The sequence below is a fragment of the Neoarius graeffei genome, chromosome 22 (assembly GCF_027579695.1).
Source record: "Neoarius graeffei isolate fNeoGra1 chromosome 22, fNeoGra1.pri, whole genome shotgun sequence".
Classification (NCBI taxonomy): Eukaryota; Metazoa; Chordata; class Actinopteri; order Siluriformes; family Ariidae; genus Neoarius; species Neoarius graeffei.
The window spans coordinates 37197036-37217116 of NC_083590.1; the positions used below are offsets into that span (position 1 = coordinate 37197036).

Consider the following 20081-nt stretch of genomic DNA (forward strand, 5'->3'; position numbering starts at 1 on the left):
GGATAGGCTCCAGCTTGCCTGCGACCCTGTAGGACAGGATAAAGCGGCTACAGAGATAAGAGGGCCTTTCTGTGCGGAGTTTGCATGTTCTCCCCGTGTCCGCGTGGGTTTCCTCCGGGTGCTCCGGTTTCCCCCACAGTCCAAAGACATGCAGGTTAGGTTAACTGGTGACTCTAAATTGACCGTAGGTGTGAATGTGAGTGTGAATGGTTGTCTGTGTCTATGTGTCAGCCCTGTGATGACCTGGCAACTTGTCCAGGGTGTACGGTACCCCGCCTTTGAGATAATGAGATGAGGCGTTGAAGCGCATCGAGGGCCACGTGACCTGCAACAGCGCACACGCCCGCCCGCCCGCTCGCGCGCGCTCCAAGCTCACCGTGAGCATATCGCACCGCGCTCGTGCGCTTTTCTTTATTGTTCCCGGAAAGCCTTTGATCCTGAGCGCTCGAGCCTTCATCTCGCCATGCGATGGATATTCTGTGGCAATACCAGTTCCGGATTATTCTGCTCGGAGACTCAACGGTCGGGAAATCGTCTCTGCTTAAACGGTTCACGGACGGCGTGTACAGCGACGTGGCGGATCCGACGGTCGGGGTAGATTTCTATGCCAGATCTCTTGATATAGAACCGGGGGTGAAGATTAAACTGCAGCTCTGGGACACCGCCGGGCAAGAGAGATTCAGGTGGTTGTGCGATCGCGACCACACACACACACACACACGCACACGAACAAACAGCCTTCCGTTATTTAAGACACCTGCATAAACAAATCACACACACACACACACACACACACATATATATATATATATATATATATATATATATATATATATATATATATATATATATATATATATAAAATCAGTCTTATATGAATAGTATTGGATGGAAGGTAAAAAAAATGGGTCGTTTATTTGATCTTCCTGCATAAACAACACCTAACGTTTGCACCATAAGCCACAAAAACCTCATTTCATCTCATCAGCATTTTCATAACAAGATTAGCATCACTGAGTTTCTTCCCAGAACACTGAAGTAGGCAGTGTTGAAATATTGCCACTCCTATTTACTGTGCTTCATGGCGGTGTGTACACTATAATTCCTTCCTCTCTGCTGACTGGATGAGTGAAGCAAATAAACAAACCCTCTTCATCATCATCCATCCATCCATCCATCCATCCATCCATCCATCCATCCTATGGCATCGTAACATCCAGTGAATTACAGTACAGCACCGCCTGAGCTCTTACACATCACATTCACACGCTGATCAGTGATCTGATCTGATCTGTCAATGCAGCATGAGAATCGTATTTACTTTCCTGGTACGTAAAAACCTTTTTTAGGAACTGGAAGATATTGAGGCTTCATACACCTGATCATTTTGATCATGGAATGGTTGTTGGGTTGGTACCGGAAAGGCTGGTTTGAGTGTTTCATAATCGGCTGATCTCCTGGTAATTTCCACACACAACAGTCTCTAGAGTTTAGACAGAATGGTGCAGAAAACATAAAAAAAAATCATTGAGTGAGCGACAGTTCTGTGGGTGGAAACGCCTTGTGGATATGAGGGAAGTAGACAGATTGGTTTGAGCTGCCAGGAACTCAAATAATCACTCTTTACAATTGTGGTGAGCAGAAAAGCATCTCAGCATGCACAAAACATTGAACCTTGAGGTGGATGGGCTCCAATAGCAGAAGACCACATCAGGTTCCACTCATGTTCTGTCAGCCAAGAACAGGAAACTGGTCAGTTTATGATGGGGGGGGGGGGTCAACGACACCACCTGGTGTTTTTCCAGTCTTCAGCTATCCAGTTTGGTTGAGCCTGTGCCGCAGGTAGCCATGGTGATCCATGATAGCCTCAGATTCTTGTTCTTGGCTGACAGGAGTAGAACCTGACGTGGACTTCTGCTGTTGTAGCTCATCTACCTCAAGATCTAGTGTGTTCTGAGATGCTTTTCTGTTAACCACGGTTGTAAACAGTGATTATTGAGTTATTATAGACTTCCTGCCAGCTCAGACCAGTTTGGTCATTCTCCTTTGATTTCTCACATCAACAAGGTCTTTCAGCCTGCAGACCCTCCACTCTCATGATGTTTTTTGTTTTTCACACCATTCTGTGTAAACTCCAAAGACTGTTGTGTAGTTTCTGAAATACTCAAACCAGCTCTTTTGGGAGCAACATCCATACCACGACTGGAGTCACAGAGATCACACTTTTTCAACATTCTGGTGTTTCATGAAGATCTTGACCTGTATCTGCATTATTATTATTATTATTATTATTATTATTATTATTATTATTATTTTTTTTTTTTGCATTGCACTGCTGCCACATGATTGGCTGAGGAGATAGCTGCATGAGTGTGCAGTTGTACAGGTGTTCCCAGCTTATTATGGTTATACAGTGGTGTTTGAAAGTTTGTGAACCCTTTAGAATTTTCTATATTTCTGCATAAATATGACCTAAAACATCATCAGATTTTCACACAAGTCCTAAAAGTAGATAAAGAGAACCCAGTGAAACAAATGAGACAAAAATATTATACTTGGTCATTTATTTATTGAGGAAAATGATCCAATATTACATATCTGTGAGTGGCAAAAGTATGTGAACCTCTCGGATTAGCAGTTAATTTGAAGGTGAAATTAGAGTCAGGTGTTTTCAATCAATGGGATGACAATCAGGTGTGAGTGGGCACCCTGTTTTATTTAAAGAACAGGGATCTATTAAAGTCTGATCTTCACAACACATGTTTGTGGAAGTGTATCATGGCACGAACAAAGGAGATTTCTGAGGACCTCAGAAAAAGCATTGTTGATGCTCATCAGGCTGGAAAAGGTTACAAAACCATCTCTAAAGAGTTTGGACTCCACCAATCCACAGTCAGACAGATTGTGTACAAATGGAGGAAATTCAAGACCATTGTTACCCTCCTCAGGAGTGGTCAACAAACAAAGGTCACTCCAAGAGCAAGGCATGTAATAGTCAGCGAGGTCACAAAGAACCCCAGGGTAACTTCTAAGCAACTGAAGGCCTCTCTCATGTTGGCTAATGTTAATGTTCATGAGTCCACCATCAGGAGAACACTGAACAACAATGGTGTGCATGGCAAGGTTGCAAGGAGAAAGCCACTGCTCTCCAAAAAGAACATTGCTGCTCGTCTGCAGTTTGCTAAATATCACGTGGACAAGCCAGAAGGCTATTGGAAAAATGTTTTGTGGATGGATGAGACCAAAATAGAACTTTTTGGTTTAAATGAGAAGCGTTATGTTTGGAGAAAGGAAAACACTGCATTCCAGCATAAGAACCTTATCCCATCTGTGAAACATGGTGGTGGTAGTATCATGGTTTGGGCCTGTTTTGCTGCATCTGGGCCAGGATGGCTTGCCGTCATTGATGGAACAATGAATTCTGAATTATACTAGCAAATTCTAAAGGAAAATGTCAGGCCATCTGTCCATGAACTGAATCTCAAGAGAAGGTGGGTCATGCAGCAAGACAACGACCCTAAGCACACAAGTCGTTCTACCAAAGAATGGTTAAAGAAGAATAAAGTTAATGTTTTGGAATGGCCAAATCAAACCTTAATCCAATCGAAATGTTGTGGAAGGACCTGAAGCGAGCAGGTCATGTGAGGAAACCCACCAACATCCCAGAGTTGAAGTTGTTCTGTATGGAGGAATGGGCTAAAATTCCTTCAAGCCGGTGTGCAGGACTGATCAACAGTTACCGCAAATGCTTAGTTGCAGTTATTGCTGCAGAAGGGGGTCACACCAGATACTGAAAGCAAAGGTTCACATACTTTTGCCACTCACAGATATGTAATATTGGATCATTTTCCTCAATAAATAAATGACCAAGTAAGTATAATATTTTTGTTACAAAAAAAATAAAGAAAAAATCTGAGTCCTTGTCTCCAATTTACGAGTCTGAATGCAGTTAATGCACGAGTCCGAGTCATCAGTGCTGAAGTCCAAGTCAAGTCATGAGTCCTTAAAATTAGGGCACAAGTCAGACTCGAGTACTACAAGCCTGACATGAGGCGAGAGAATTCATTCCAGATGGGAAACCGATCGATTGCAAGGTCCATTCACATTTAGTAGCACATTAGCATAGTCAGTCCACCTACCTGAGGTGGGAGGAAGCTGGAAAACCTTGAGGAAACCCACACAGTCATGAGGAGAAGATGTACAACACAAAACTGACACATTTAAATGAAGAAATAAAGAACTGCATTTAAATCACTAACTTTATCAGGTCCTATTATCAAATTGCAAAAAAAAAAAGCACGATTGTTTAAAGCATTTTATGTTTTTTTTTTTTTTAGGTCCATTACAACTTCCTACTACCGCAATTCAGTTGGTGGCCTCCTGGTGTTTGACCTGACCAATCGTAAGAGCTTTGAGCATGTGCGTGAATGGCACCGTGAAGTCACTGAGCACATCCTGCCACACCATATGGTCTATATCTTGATCGGCCACAAGAGTGACCTGATCCAAGAGCGCAAAGTGCTCCGTGATGAGGCTGAGCAGCTGGCGGCTGAGTTGGGCGTGCGCTATGTAGAAACGTCAGCTAAATGCAATAGCAACGTGGAGCGTGCCTTCGAGCTGCTGGCACGCGACATCTATGAGCTGATGAAGATGGGTGAGATCTCGGCGCGTGACGGCTGGGACGGCGTTAAGAGTGGTCTCACAGCAAAAGTCCTCTACCCGGCTGAGGAAGAGGCAGAGAGAGAGAAGAGCTGCAACTGCTGACTTGGGGGCATTCGCCTGTAACCTCTCACCTGTGTGTCAGTCACTCGTCCTTGCTGAGTTCACACTTTCACTTCCTGCATTGCAAATCAAGCTCGCTGCTTGTCCCTGCATTTTCTGTCTGTCCCCATCTTGAGATGTGTGGTTCTCTGAATAAGCACCATGCTGCACTGATAATAAAATGGCCTCCTTCTTTTTGGCTTCAGATTGGATAAATATAAGCTCGGATGGACAGCACACGGTTCTAAGCAAAAGCAGTAAGATGCAGGATGACACTTGGAGACATCATTGGTTGAAAGACCTGGCAGCGGCCTGTGTTCTTTTTGAGCTTTAAATCGCTTGTTGTTTTTGTCACACGGTGTTAAATCACTGAAGAGGAATGTAGTGTACTTTCTCTTAGTGGAATGCTGTACTCCACCTGCTCCATCTATTCCACTGTTGTTTAACCTTTACGTTCATTTGGTGCAAACGTTTTCACATACTGTATATTCATCCACCTGAACTTACACATAAAGATACATTGCTCGATTATATTCAGATTACATAATTCGTTCAATCAAGAATGTGCAGTGCGGTTAACATGTAAATGACTCATGCAAAGTCAACAGTGGAAAAACCTGCAAAACTACATGGCGATTTTGGTGCGGTAACACAGCGTATACTGAGACACAGGAATTACGAGATTCCCAGCTGCTCTCATTGTCTGTATGCTTCTGCATCTGTCATTCGTAGCTGAAATGTTAGCAAGTCCATGTGCCAAAATTCTGGCGTCATAATAGGGTACTGTAGGTAACTTATCATCAAACTGAAATTTACAATCCATCACTATGGAGTTTATACCGAGTCTTGTGTCTCTAGCAAAAGGAGGAAAAAATTCGAGTGCCAATATATCCGCTCTGTCGCTAGCTCACCCTCTCAGAAAAGCCGCTTCTACAAACTTCCTCTCAGTGAATCAGTCATCAGAGAGTGTGTGCAGTACACAACCACATTCAGCTCTAGATGTGCCAAACTCTTAATAATGTGAGCTGAAACAGGATTTTTTTTTTTTAAAAAGTGGGCTATTCTGTTCATACTGTTAAATATGGATTAGATATATACTGTATGCATCTACTGTATGAGGGTCATTCAATCATCTAGATCATTTTGATTATCTAGTAGTAGTAAATCAAAACCGAGGTATAAGTACACAGTGTTTGTCCAGTCCAAAGTTTTTTTACTCTACAGTTAATATCAAACTTAATTGGAAAAGACATGAGCATGTTTATTAATCGGATAAATGCAACGTTTTCCCTTTTTAATTCGAGTATGAAACCACAAATTCAGATGCCCTAAGATTGAGGATATCTTGCAAGCTAGAAAGGATGTTCTTGACCTAGATACCAATGTTAACGTGCCTAAAATGGCAGCTAACATAATATATAACAAATCATATATTATACACATTATAATTTTGCCTTGTTTGTTGATGGTGTCATTTTTTTTTTTTTACATAATCAACACTTTGTTCAATGCAAGTGTTCTAGTGCTTAACAAGTGTCCAGAAAAAATGATTTGAATCTAATTTATGTTCTACTTTTAAGACTTTCATTTGACATATATATTTATTCTATCTACATTCACTGGATATGAGCAATCGCGCGCTCTGATTGGCTACTCTACTACTAGGTTATCAGCTCATATACCGTGAGAAGAGAGAAACAAAATGGCGGCGCTTGTTGGGGAACCAACCGAGGAGGAAATAAAAACTCTACTCGAAAACAAAACGACAAAAAATACAAAAAAAAGCAACAAAATATGGAATGAGAGTATTTGATGATAAGAACGTATCTTTTTAAATTTATTTTTCAAGGATTATTATTATGTGATGACCTGGCGACTTGTCCAGGGTGTACCCCGCCTTTCGCCCGTAGTCAGCTGGGATAGGCTCCAGCTTGCCTGCGACCCTGTAGAACAGGATAAAGTGGCTACAGATAATGAGATGAGAGATGAGATTATTATTATCGCATTTTTCACAAATTGCTCCTGTCATGTCGCCGGTTTGTTTACATTCTCAGGGGAAAGATTTTGTCGGATGTTTTGTATAAAGTTTTCATTGATCAAATTTGCAAAAAATAAAAATAAAAATGCTGTTTCTCAAAATCCATTGAATGTGGATAGAATAAAAAAGTTATTCCACTCAATCTCATCGTACATGGTTTATAGTCAACTCGTCTAATTTATGTTGTACTTTTAAGACTTTCATTTGACATATATATTTATTCTATCTACATTCACTGGATATAAGCAATCGCGCGCTCTGATTGGCTACTCTACTACTAGGCTATCAGCTCATATACCATGAGTAGAGGAAAACAAAATGGCGGAGCTTGTTGGGGAACCAACCGAGGAGGAAATAAAAACTCTACTCAAAAACAAAACGACAAAAAAAAACAAAAAGCAAAATATGGAATAAAAGTATTTGATGGTAAGAACATATCTTTTTTTTTAAGAATTACTATTATAGCGTTTTTCACAAATTGCTCCTGTCATTTTGCCGGTTTGTTTACATTTTAAGTGGAAATTATTTTGTCGGACATTTTGTATAAAGCTTTTACTGATCAAATTTGCAAAGAATAAAAATAAAAACGCTCTGTTTCTCAAAATCCAGTGAACGTAGATAGAATTTGCAAAGTTATTCTCGGTGCTACGCGCCTCTTCGGCTATCAGCTCATGTACGACTCGATTTCATGGAATAACTGTTAAATATTCTCCAGATAACTAAAATATGTTTATTTATTTATTTATTTATTTATTTATTTATTCATTCATTCTTATGAAAAGTCACCATGCGGTAGGCTTGATAGAAAATGGGAAATCATGAATTAAAAAACAAAACAAAAAAACCCCCATCATCTGGACACATTCAGACATGAGTTACGCATGCACGGTAAGGATTGATTAGAAGCAAACTGATTTACGCAGATGCTTAGGCCATCTCTGAATGTGTGTAAATCTCCTCATATATAAATTGGTGTAACTTTTGGGATACTTTGAATACAGCCCATAACCTGCTTGTTTAAGGATACTACTGATTTGTTCTCTTGGATACTGAAAGGAATTCTGTTTACTTTTATCATATTGACATTAATTGGCATTGATTCTAATGCTATATATATATATCATCTCATCTCATTATCTCTAGCCGCTTTATCCTGTTCTACAGGGTCGCAGGCAAGCTGGAGCCTATCCCAGCTGACTACGGGCGAAAGGCGGGGTACACCCTGGACAAGTCGCCAGGTCATCACAGGGCTGACACATAGACACAGACAACCATTCACACTCACATTCACACCTACGGTCAATTTAGAGTCACCAGTTAACCTAACCTGCATGTCTTTGGACTGTGGGGGAAACCGGAGCACCCGGAGGAAACCCACGCGGACACGGGGAGAACATGCAAACTCCGCACAGAAAGGCCCTCGCCGGCCATGGGGCTCGAACCCGGACCTTCTTGCTGTGAGGCGACAGCGCTAACCACTACACCACCGTGCCGCCCCTAATAATTATGATTGAAAAATAAATTAAAAAGATACGTTCTTAACATCAAATACTTTCATTCCGTATTTTGTTGCTATTTTTTGTGGTTTTGTTTTCAAGTAGAGTTTTTATTCCATCCTCGGTTGGTTCAGCAACACGCTCCACCATTTTGTTTTTCTCTACTCACGGTATACGAGCTGATATCCTAGTAGTACAGTAGCCAATCAGAGCGCTCATATCCAGTGAATGGATAGAATGATTATAGGTATAAGTGTATAGGTAGCCATGAGTGATTTCCAGCTAACAAAATGAAATGAAATGAAATGAAATGGTTTGGCACCTCGTTCACAGACTACAGCTCACTTTTCCATTTACATCTTTACAGTTTTACTATTATAACTTACCAGCATCACCACTCAGCCCTCCTGCAACGATACTCAGTAACATGGATCTCATGTGCTTATGGATTGTACTGTGAGTCTATTCTTCTTACTAACTGTAATGCTAATGCAAACAGGGGCATCCAGGATACAGCATACCGAATCTTACTTGGTCGCATGAGGCTTAGTGGGTGCTACATAACAGTTTACAGTATATCTTATATCTTAACTCAAAAGAACAGATTTACCAGACATCTCAGACACACAGCTATAATCACTATAGGTTTACAAATGTGCACACGTAAGGATATGTCTATGCTCATGTATTAAAATGTATGTGACAGATTTCTTCTTTTAGTTTTGTTTGTTTGGCCTAATCAGTGAATCAACTGGAAATCAACCATATTCTAGTATGTACTAGAATATTCTCTTATATAACGTTGTATTTTCTCAGTTTTGTAGACTCAAATATGGAAGATGCTAATCTTGGTACAAGAGGTCTGGTGTTCGTTAATCACAGTACCATTAACAGAGAATTATTACAAGCTGCTAAACACACAGTGCCAGCAACTAATCACTCGCGCTCATCAATTCTCAGTGACTAATATTAATAACAGGGTTCCTTTTGTATAAATGTTTTATAAAGTGGATTTCCATAGAGGCTGTAAAATAATCGCCGTACCATGGTGCATGAAAAAAGTTTCACCAGATGTTTTCTTTGGACGCTTGACATGTTCGAGTGGGGTGGATGGATAGACAGATGGATGGAGTTAGATGTTTCTAAGGAACCAGAGCAGACTGTGGATAGCTATTTTTTAAACAAGGGCACAGGTGATAAAGTGTATGAGTAAAGTGTAGTTCTTGGAGGAATGGCTTGAATGTTGGGTGAGATTGGTTTTCATCAGTGCTGGAGTAAAGGGGCATACACCAAAAAATATCTCGGCTAATTGGTAACATTTTTGTGTCGAGAATTTTGTGTGAATTTTTCATGAAACTGTCTTCAATATGCTGATTTTAGTAGGAGTTAAAGGCATATCTGCTGACTGTATGTAGTGTAGCTCCAGGGTTTCTGGTTAGTTCTTGAGCTTGGGTTACTGTCTGTCTGTGTGGACTTTTATATGGTTAACTCCAGATTCTACGGCTTCCTCCTACCTCCTAAAGACATACTACGGTAGTATTACCCCGTTTCCACCAACATGAACCAGGTGCTAGTTCTGGGTTGGTGCAAGTGCTGGTTCAACTTGTGAACCTTGTAAGAAAGCAGGTTTGCTAGAGAGCCACCATAGAGCCACGTCATTACATTACGTTTACATGCACATAGAGAGAATCGAATTTCTGCCGTTGCTCGACTGAAATCGAAGTTCAAAATGCCATGTATACACCTTAATTCGGCTGAAATTGAACCAAACTTGATTTCTCGGAATCGAGCTACACGACCTAGTTTATGCGATTTCTGCCGAGCTACTTTGTGCATGTATACCCTATCGAACTAGTTGTCGAGCTACTTCCGGAAGTGACGAGTGACGAGACCACAAGCGGGAAACACAACAGCCTCGGTCGGCATGACAACAGTAGTAGCGAGCAGCAGAAGAGGTCAGGAGGAACAAACGAAGAAGAGAAAATGGCGATGTAGAGCTCTCTGAAGTGTGGGTGGAGCACAGAGGACGGCAGGACAAAGCTTCTGGTACTAATAGGCTTTTTATTGTCAGACTTTTCAGTTTAACAGCCTACTTTTATTCTTCAGAGAAAAAAAACACACACACGTGCACGCTGTGTTCTAGTCCCGGGATGAGCTGTCCCCTCTGCTCTCCCTCTGCCTCCTTAAATAGGGCGCGGTTACTGGGAAGACACACAAACACAGGTTAATTACCGTCAGGTGAAGTGATTCTGCCACTCACCTTCCCTGGCTCCGCCCTCCTGTCACAGACCGGCGCTTGACCACGCCCTCACTGCCACAGGCAAGCAGAAACGTGCACTTCTGGAGCAATGAGGAGACAGAGTTCATGCTCATTCAGCTTAAGGAGTTGAATATATTAAAATTCATGGACGGGAGAAAAACGCGCAATGGAGAACACGGAACTGATAACTTTGTTTACACTCTTGAATAGCTCTTCTTCATGACGACAACCGGAAGTGTACCAACACGATGGGGCGTGTAGCGCCACCTGTGGCTCGGGTGCACAATGCACCTCACACAATAGCCCGATTTCAGTTGTGTGCATGTAGGATTGGATTTCTCTGGCACCCTGCTGGGACCTTCAGCTCGATTACCGACAGCAGCTCGATTTGGATGTGCATGTAAACGTAGTCACGTAAACGTAATTGTCTCTGCTTTCCTAGCCGCTAGCGCTAATCACAACAACAACATCAACAGTAGTGGACAACATAGTATCTTTTGATTCTTCTTCGTTGGATACTGGATGTCTGTAGACACTACACTAGACGCTATACTCTGCTTTTTTTTTTCTTCAAAGATTTGACTGGCTGAGTTGGCCACGATAATGCCACCTCTGGCCCATGATGTAAACGGTTCTTGGTTTGATTTGACACCAACAAAGGGTTGGTGCTGCTCTAGAACCAGTTTTCCTGGCCGAAAGCCAGTTCTTTGGTTGTCGGAACACAACGAAATGATTCAAAATAAGGAACTGGCTCCAAACGGCCTTGGTGGAAAAGGGGTATCAGTGGATTGATGATTCTAAATTGCCCCTAGGTGTGTGTGTGTTTGTGTCTATGCACCTTCCATCCAGAGTGTATTCCCACCTCATGTTATTCCCAGGATACAATCCAGCTCTAACAAAGGGTAATGATGTTTGCTGAAATGGAGATGAAGTCCTCTGATAATGATGAACAAATCAGTACAATCGCTATGTGTAGATAGTTATGAAGAGTGCATAGTGTTGAAATCTGCAGTAATTAACTGTGTAGAATTGTATACTTTGCATTACATTCATTATTTATAGCTGATTATGCAATATTTGTTCAACTCCTTGACAAAAAAAAAAAAAAAAACACCCCAAAATCTGACTTCTGCTGTACCTAGTGCATTGTGCATTAATGCATGCTCCTTGTGCTGGCACTGAAATGAATTCATTAATATTCATGCTTATGCGCACATTTACAATCTCATCATATTTTCTGAAAAACTGTTTTAACAGTACAAGGTACACTCAGCTTAATAGTCATAAACTTTAAACAATATCATATTGGTTCAAATGAATGAAATGAATCACTATCGAGATGCATTTTTTTTTGTTGTTGTTTAAATTAGCCTATTGGTAGAAAGAAGGCACAGGGCACAGTAGCCTATGTTATAAATATATGTATATTATTTTCTTTATGACAACCACATACACTACTGTTCAAAAGTTTGGGGTCACCCAGACAATTTTGTGTTTTCCATGAAAAGTCACACTTTTATTTACCACCATAAGTCGTAAAATGAATAGAAAATATAGTCAAGACATTTTTCTGGCCATTTTGAGCATTTAATCGACCCCACAAATGTGATGCTCCAGAAACTCAATCTGCTCAAAGGAAGGTCAGTTTTATAGCTTCTCTAAAGAGCTCAACTATTTTCAGCTGTGCTAACATGATTGTACAAGGGTTTTCTAATCATCCATTAGCCTTCTGAGGCAATGAGCAAACACATTGTACCATTAGAACACTGGAGTGAGAGTTGCTGGAAATGGGCCTCTATACACCTATGGAGATATTGCACCAAAAACCAGACATTTGCAGCTAGAATAGTCATTTACCACATTAGCAATGTATAGAGTGTATTTCTGATTAGTTTAAAGTGATCTTCATTGAAAAGAACAGTGCTTTTCTTTCAAAAATAAGGACATTTCAAAGTGACCCCAAACTTTTGAACGGTAGTGTAGTTATAGTAAATAAGTTAAAATGAAATAGATGGTAATTAAGTTAAGCATCATGTCAGTTATTTGTAGTCAATTATTCAAAGTTTGATTCTTGTCCTATTGATTTAAAGAGAAAAAGAAAAAAGCCCATGATTACTGAATTGGTTGCATTTGCGCCCCCTTGTGGTGGCATGAAAATGGGCTGCAGTGGCCTACTTTCTCTAGGCCTTTCCCCCCTGCAAAAGCATAGACACGCACACAAAAAAGCCAGAAAACATGTTTGAATATTCAAAGTACCTTCAGATATTTCCACTAAAGCCTCCAGCAGCTATGTGCACACTTGTGGACTTGATAAATCGACACAGATTACTTTGTGACAATGTGTGGCATAAAATAAATTATTTATGTCGAAATACATTGTGCGCTTGATCTGGTTCTTTACTGCAGCCGACTGGGTACAGCTTGAGAAATGGTCCTGATGATTTACAGAGAAAGAAAGAAAGAAAGGAGATCTGTCTCTTAATAATCTAATAATATTTTTGTCATGCAATACAATGTGCACTTGAAATCACTCAATTGATATCCTACATACTGTGTCCCATGATGCCTTGCTTTAAAAATTCCTACCCTGGGTTTGTTTTAGTCTCCCAATTTGCAGCAGAAATTCATCTCATCTCATTATCTCTAGCCGCTTTATCCTGTTCTACAGGGTCGCAGGCAAGCTGGAGCCTATCCCAGCTGACTACGGGCGAAAGGCGGGGTACACCCTGGACAAGTCGCCAGGTCATCACAGGGCTGACACACACAGACAACCATTCACGTTCACACCTACGGTCAATTTAGAGTCATCAGTTAACCTAGCCTGCATGTCTTTGGACTTTGGGGGAAACCGGAGCACCTGGAGGAAGCCCACGTGGACACGGGGAGAAAATGCAATCTCCGCACAGAAAGGCCCTCACCAGTCACGGGGCTTGAACCCGGACCTTCTTGCTATGAGGCGACAGCGCTAACCACTACACCACCATGCCGCCCGCAGCAGAAATTAGCTTTTAAAAAATCATCAACCACAAGGTTATAAATATGATAATTTTATACACCAAGAGTAAGTATCACTTTACCTTGGCATCTCTTGTTTATGACAAAAAAAAATTGTGCTTAAGGAAGCAATACAAGCACTTAATGTTTATATCATTATTAAACAATAACTAGTATAGTGATATTCGCCCTTTCACAAATCCCACAATCCACTGCACGATTGGGAACTTCCAGTGGCCAGGCCCAGGCTGCTGGTACAAAAACCATTTACAATTTGTCATCAGTGTAAATTTATCATCAGTTTCGATGTTCAAATACTGGATGCAAGCTGAAATGTGATGTTATTAGATTGCTTTTATATGTCTAGTTACCAGTTCCATGGTATTTTTTGTCAGCGCAGAAGCTTTTAATCAGTCATCCTTATACGTATTATCGAACATTTCACGTTCACTCTCTGCATTGTTTACACGAAATACTGTACGTTCTAACTACTCAACACTATAACTCTGACCAACAACATTAACAGTGTACATTTACAGTGATGGCAAATTGTAAATGTGCAATCATTTTGAGCAGTATTAATCTAGAAAAAAATCTGTGAGACCATGTAAACCTGTAATAATATTTGAATGGCCGATATTTGAACATCGAAACTGATTATATTGCCCAATATTGGTTTTTGTACCGTTATCAGCAGCCTGGGCCTGGCCACCGGAAGTTCCCAACCGTGCAATGGATTGTGGGATTTGTGAAAGGGGCAAATACACTACATGGCCAAAAGTTTGTGGACACCTGACCATCACACCCATATGCGTGTGCTTGTTGAACATCTTGTTCCAGATTCAGTCCCCCATTTCCATCATAATAAGCTCCACTCTTCTGGGGAGGCTTTCCACTAGATTCTGGAGTGTAGCTGTGGAGATTTGCCTTCATTCAGCTACAAGAGTATGAATGAGATCAAACACAGATGTTGAATAAGGAGGTCTGGGGTGCAGTCAGTGTTCCAATTCATCCCAAAGGAGTTCATTGTGGTTGAGATGCAGGACACTTGAGTTCTTCTACTACAATCTGGCAAACCATGTCTTCATGGACCTTGAATTATGTACAGGGATAGTGTTATGCTGGACCATCCCTTAATTTAAGTGAAGGAAAATTGTAATGTGGACACATTATCATAGACAGTTATGTGCTTAAATATTTGTGGAAAAGGTTTGGGGGAAGAACGACAAATGGGTGTCATGGTCAGGTGTCCAGAATCTTTTCTAGTGTAATTTTGCAGGGCGGCACAGTAGTGTAGTGGTTAGCGCTGTCGTCTCACAGCAAGAAGGTCCGGGTTCGAGCCCCGTGGCTGGCAAGGGCCTTTCTGTGCGGAGTTTGCGTGTTCTCCCCGTGTCCACGTGGGTTTCCTCCGGGTGCTCCGGTTTCCCCCACAGTCCAAAGACATGCAGGTTAGGTTAACTGGTGACTCTAAATTGACCGTAGGTGTGAATGTGAGTGTGAATGGTTGTCTGTGTCTATGTGTCAGCCCTGTGATGACCTGGCGACTTGTCCAGGGTGTACCCCGCCTTTCACCCGTAGTCAGCTGGGATAGGCTCCAGCTTGCCTGCGACCCTGTAGAACAGGATAAAGCGGCTAGAGATAATGAGATGAGATGAGATGTATATGTCGTTCTTGCACATTGGAGCCCTCTAGTGGTTAAAAATATAAATACATATATAAAAGGCTTTTAGACGGCAATACTGATGTTTTGGCTCCCCCTTGTGGTGGCATGAATTCAGCTCAAAGAAGTACCTTTTTCGATTCAACAACATATCCAAAACGAAGAAAAGCTCACATTTCTACTTTCTGCGAATCACACACTCACTCATTTTCCACACACACAAGAACTGTTATGGTGCTTTACTCCATTCTATATAAATCTTAAACTGTTTTTAGGGTAATAGGTAATACCCTTTATGATTTATTATTTGGCACATTTCAGTTCACTGTATGAAATGATAAGTGCACAATGCTATTTTTTTGTGTGTGATAGATAGATAACTACAAACAAACAAACAAACAAAAACAAAAACCGTTCGAAAACTGTGCTAAAGCACGTTGAAAACAGAGAAGGGCGCTCTCTGATTGGCTGAAACAAATATCTCTCCCATGATGCTTTGCTTCGTTGTTCAGAGAAACACTTTTCTGACGTAGATATTTCCGATATCTTAATATTTATTGGCAATTTTTTTTCACAGAGTATATTTTTGATGCATACATACTTCATTAGTCATAAATTTAACACAGTAGTACATTCGTGTGCGTGAAACAGAACAGGTTTAAAAATGTCTACCGTCCTCGAGACGCTGAGTTTGTTTGGGGTTGTGAGATGTAGAGAAAGCCAGATGTTAAAAAGGGCATCTGCTGTGTTTGGCACAGTGAGAGCAGGAACATCTGCTTTTACTGCGGAATCGCAATCAAGAGATTTCGGATGCACAATTTTTATAAAAAGGGACTGCTGGTAACCGTGTGTTTCGGCGTCCCATTCTTAAAGTATATAAAAGAAGAATATTTAACTGATGTTATATGTCAGTACACGTACAGGAAAATTACAGATATTGATAATGGCTGCATAAGAAGAAAACTAAAATATTAAGTATGATTTGTTCTAAAGCATATAATCTGGCTTTCACGTGTTGTTTCATCGCTTTGATGTTTTCGGTGTTGTTTAGTGATGGGAATTCCGGCCCTTTTGGCTCTTCTTACTATAAGGAGCTGGCTCTTTCGGCTCCCAAACGGCTCCTGAGATTTTATTTTTGATTTAATTGCTGCAGTTAACCAGTTAATTAATAACATTATTTATATTTTATCAATAGGATATTTTCCATTTTATTTTTTAGTTTTTGTAGCCATTGTAAAGCTTTGTAAAGTATAGCAGTGTAACAATGTTCTAGCTATAGAAATAAAACTTACTTACCAATTAATAAATTATTTTCTCACAAACATAATGCAAAACTGTGTTATATTACCAATATAAAATACACAGAAGACATCAACTGTTTATCCTTTATGGCTTTATTTCACACTCGACCTTGAACAAAATGCCACAAAATAAATAATAATAATAAAAAAGGGCTGAGTGGCACCTTGAGCGCATGTAAAAAGAGAAAAAAGTGCCGCACTCTGCTCCACCAGTAATGAGAAGCCGCTGGAACAGCAAATATGCTCCTGTTATAATGACTGCTGTCTCGTTGTATACCGCAGATTAATCTGGCCATGCCAAGGCGGTTGCCGACCGAACCTGTCAATTTATGAGCGACAATTTATGAGCTTTAGGAATTCACGGCAACAAAACAATGATCAGGGCAGCACGGTGGTGTAGTGGTTAGCGCTGTCGCCTCACAGCAAGAAGGTCCTGGGTTTGAGCCCCGTGGCCGGCGAGGGCCTTTCTGTGCGGAGTTTGCATGTTCTCCCCGTGTCCGCGTGGGTTTCCTCCGGGTGCTCCGGTTTCCCCCACAGTCCAAAGACATGCAGATTAGGTTAACTGGTGACTCTAAATTGACCGTAGGTGTGAATGTGAGTGTGAATGGTTGTCTGTGTCTATGTGTCAGCCCTGTGATGACCTGGCGACTTGTCCAGGGTGTACCCCGCCTTTCGCCCGTAGTCAGCTGGGATAGGCTCCAGCCTGCCTGCGACCCTGTAGAACAGGATAAAGCGGCTACAGATAATGAGATGAGATGAGATGAAAACAATGATCATGGTTGTCAAATAGACAATCATCCTTCAGCTGAGCTGAACTCTCTCTCCCTCTCTCTCTCTCTCTCTGAGGCACCTAAGGACAAAAAACTAATTCGGCTCCCACCGAAGAGCCGGCTCCCGTCGTTCACTTCAAAGAGCCGGCTCTTTGAACCGGATCGTTCGCGACCGACACATCACTAGAGTTTTAAGAAGACAGCGTCTAAGAAGCCAGATCCCTCTGCTTAGACAGTGACATCAATATTTCTGGACATAACTTTTATATAAAGCAACCTAGACTTACATTATTGTAACCCCTAAACGCTCATAAATAACCATTAAAAAACAATGAGGGCTTCAATGAATGTCCATGCAGAACGGCTTTTCTGTAAAAAAAAAAAAAAGAACCCACTCAAGAACATAGTTATCAAGAACGCAAGAATATTTTATAGAAAAACACTTGTTTTACAAAAATATTTAAGTCTGAGATACAAAATAGATACAGCTACAATAAATATAACACAAGAACTAGTTATCACACAAGAACATTTTAATAGAAAAAAAACAAACTTTCTATATTAAAAATATTGAAATTGTAACAGAAATGGATACAACTAAACAGTCAGATAAATAGATAAAGTTATAACAAGAACACAAGATTATTTTAATAGGAAAAAACAAACTATTAATGCAAAAAATATATTATTATTAGAAAAATAGATACAACTAGACCAACAGATAAATAAATAAAATACACAAAAATAGAACAAACAAAATGACGATAGAATAAATTAAATGAACGTCTGTGCAAAGTCGTTTTCCCACAATATTATCATTAATATCACACAACAACATTATAAACTATATACAAAACAATTTGAACTATTAGGCAAACAGATAAAACTTGAATAAATAAAAGGCAAATGCTGTTTAGCCTACTTCTTGTCCTTGGGCAAATTTGCATTAAGGAACACAAGTTCTTTCCCTAACTCAGTGAAGGGAGGAGGAGTAAAGGAGGAGCTTTTTCATCTGAAACACAGTACAGAAAAAGAACGACAGAAAGAACGGCTCCCCCAGCTCGAGACTCGGTTCTCATCGTTCATGCCTAGGAGCCGTTCAAAAGAATCGGTTCGTTCACGAACGTCACAACACTAAAGGCCCGGTCCCACTGCACTTACGGATGCAAAGAGGATGTAAAACGTAAAAAAATCTTTGCCATCCGTTGGAAAACGCTATGCATCCATTGTGTACTCATTGCATACGTGCTTCATACGCGCTATCCATCGAGCATCCGTCCACTGTGATTTCATCCGCGCAAAAAGTTTTGAGCTGCACAAAACTTTTAGAACGGATGAACTTTCTGCCGTGTACGATGTAAATCCGCGACATATACGAGCAACAAACGTTCTATGTCCGTCATCATCCGTTAAACGTCTGCTGTATCCTTTCTGCATCCTCGCAACTCACATCCGCTGCAGCTGAAAACGGAAAGAGGGAGGAAAGATAAGGTACATGAAACGTCTATTCATCGTTAGTAGCACGGAAATAGAAAGGATGTAAGCGTACGCATCTCGTATATAAAGTATTCAAAACGGACAAAGCGTTTATATCTGGGATGTATCTCGTATATTTAGGATGTCTGGAGTATGTCTAGAGTATGTAGAAGGACACCTAGCGGACAATCGATATTTTGTATAAAAAGGGGGAGAAAATCATCTAGTAATAGAGATGTATCGATGTAGCCGCCAGCACGTCTTTCCGCTTTATGCTGACGGCGTGCGTGCTGCATCCCTTTATACCCCCCGCATGCGCAGTGAACGGTCTGCATCCGATATACATCCGCGCAACATCCCCTTTGTTTCCGTTAGGCGTACGTGATGCATCCCCTTCATCTGCTATGCATCCGCTCTTTCTGCTATGCGTCCGCTTCTCAGTTATCACCGGTAACCCCTTCGGAGCTGTCATCCACTCCCATCCGCTTTCATCCGCTAGGCTTCCTATGAACATGCGTTTAACATCCCCGCTATATACTACCCACGCCCGTTCTTTTCCGTTCTGTTTTCGCAAATTTTGTCCATTTCTGGAGCGGATGAAAACGGATAGAGCCACCCCCGAAATTTTGCTCGTCCGCTGTGTCCTTTTTGCATACATTTTGTGTCCATCGGCCAGTGGGACCGGGCCTTAAAGGATGTATACACACACACACACACACACACACACACACACACACACACACACACACAAGTGCATCTCAAAAAATTAGAATCTTGTGAAAAAGTTCAATATTTTCCATCAGTTATTTAAGAAAGTGAAAATGTTATATATTATAGACTCATTACACACACTAAAATGTTTCAAGCATTTTTCTGTTTTAATCAGTATGGCATACAGTACAAAAACATAAAAAAACCCCATCTCAAAATATTAGAATTTCATTTCGAGTTTGAGTAAAACAGTATGAACACAGTGTATCTCTCGGTCAAGTTCAGTACACACAACCACAATCATGGGGAAGATTGCTGACTTGACTGTTGTCCAGAAGATGATCACTGATGCCCTCCACAAGGAGGGTAAGCCACAAAAGGTCATTGCTGAAAAGGGTGGCTGGAAAAGGTGCACAAGCAACAGGGATGGTTGCAGTCTTGAGAAGATTGTCAAGAAAAGTTGATTCAAGAACTTGGGAGAGCTTCACAAGGAGTGGACTGAGGCTGGTGTCAGTGTATCAAGACCCATCACGAACAGACATCTTCAAGAAAGGGGATACAACTTTCGCATTCCTAATATCAAGCTACTCCTGAGCCAGAGACAATGTCAGAAG

The 20081-nt window shown here is 40.9% G+C and overlaps 1 protein-coding gene and 1 non-coding gene across 2 annotated transcripts; both read left to right on the forward strand.

Moving 5' to 3' along the window:
* Positions 1–353: 353 nt before the first annotated feature.
* On the forward strand, positions 354–6215 carry rab42a (RAB42, member RAS oncogene family a). Its single transcript, XM_060904790.1, has 2 exons — positions 354–683; positions 4338–6215. Exons 1-2 carry the CDS (start codon positions 469–471, stop codon positions 4762–4764), a joined length of 642 nt encoding a protein of 213 aa, XP_060760773.1. The 5' UTR covers positions 354–468; the 3' UTR covers positions 4765–6215.
* Positions 6216–15938: 9723 nt separating this feature from the next.
* LOC132871072 (U11 spliceosomal RNA) lies at positions 15939–16073 on the forward strand. Its single transcript, XR_009651260.1, has one exon. It is a non-coding gene; the product is annotated as a U11 spliceosomal RNA (small nuclear RNA).
* The last annotated feature ends 4008 nt before the right edge of the window (positions 16074–20081 follow it).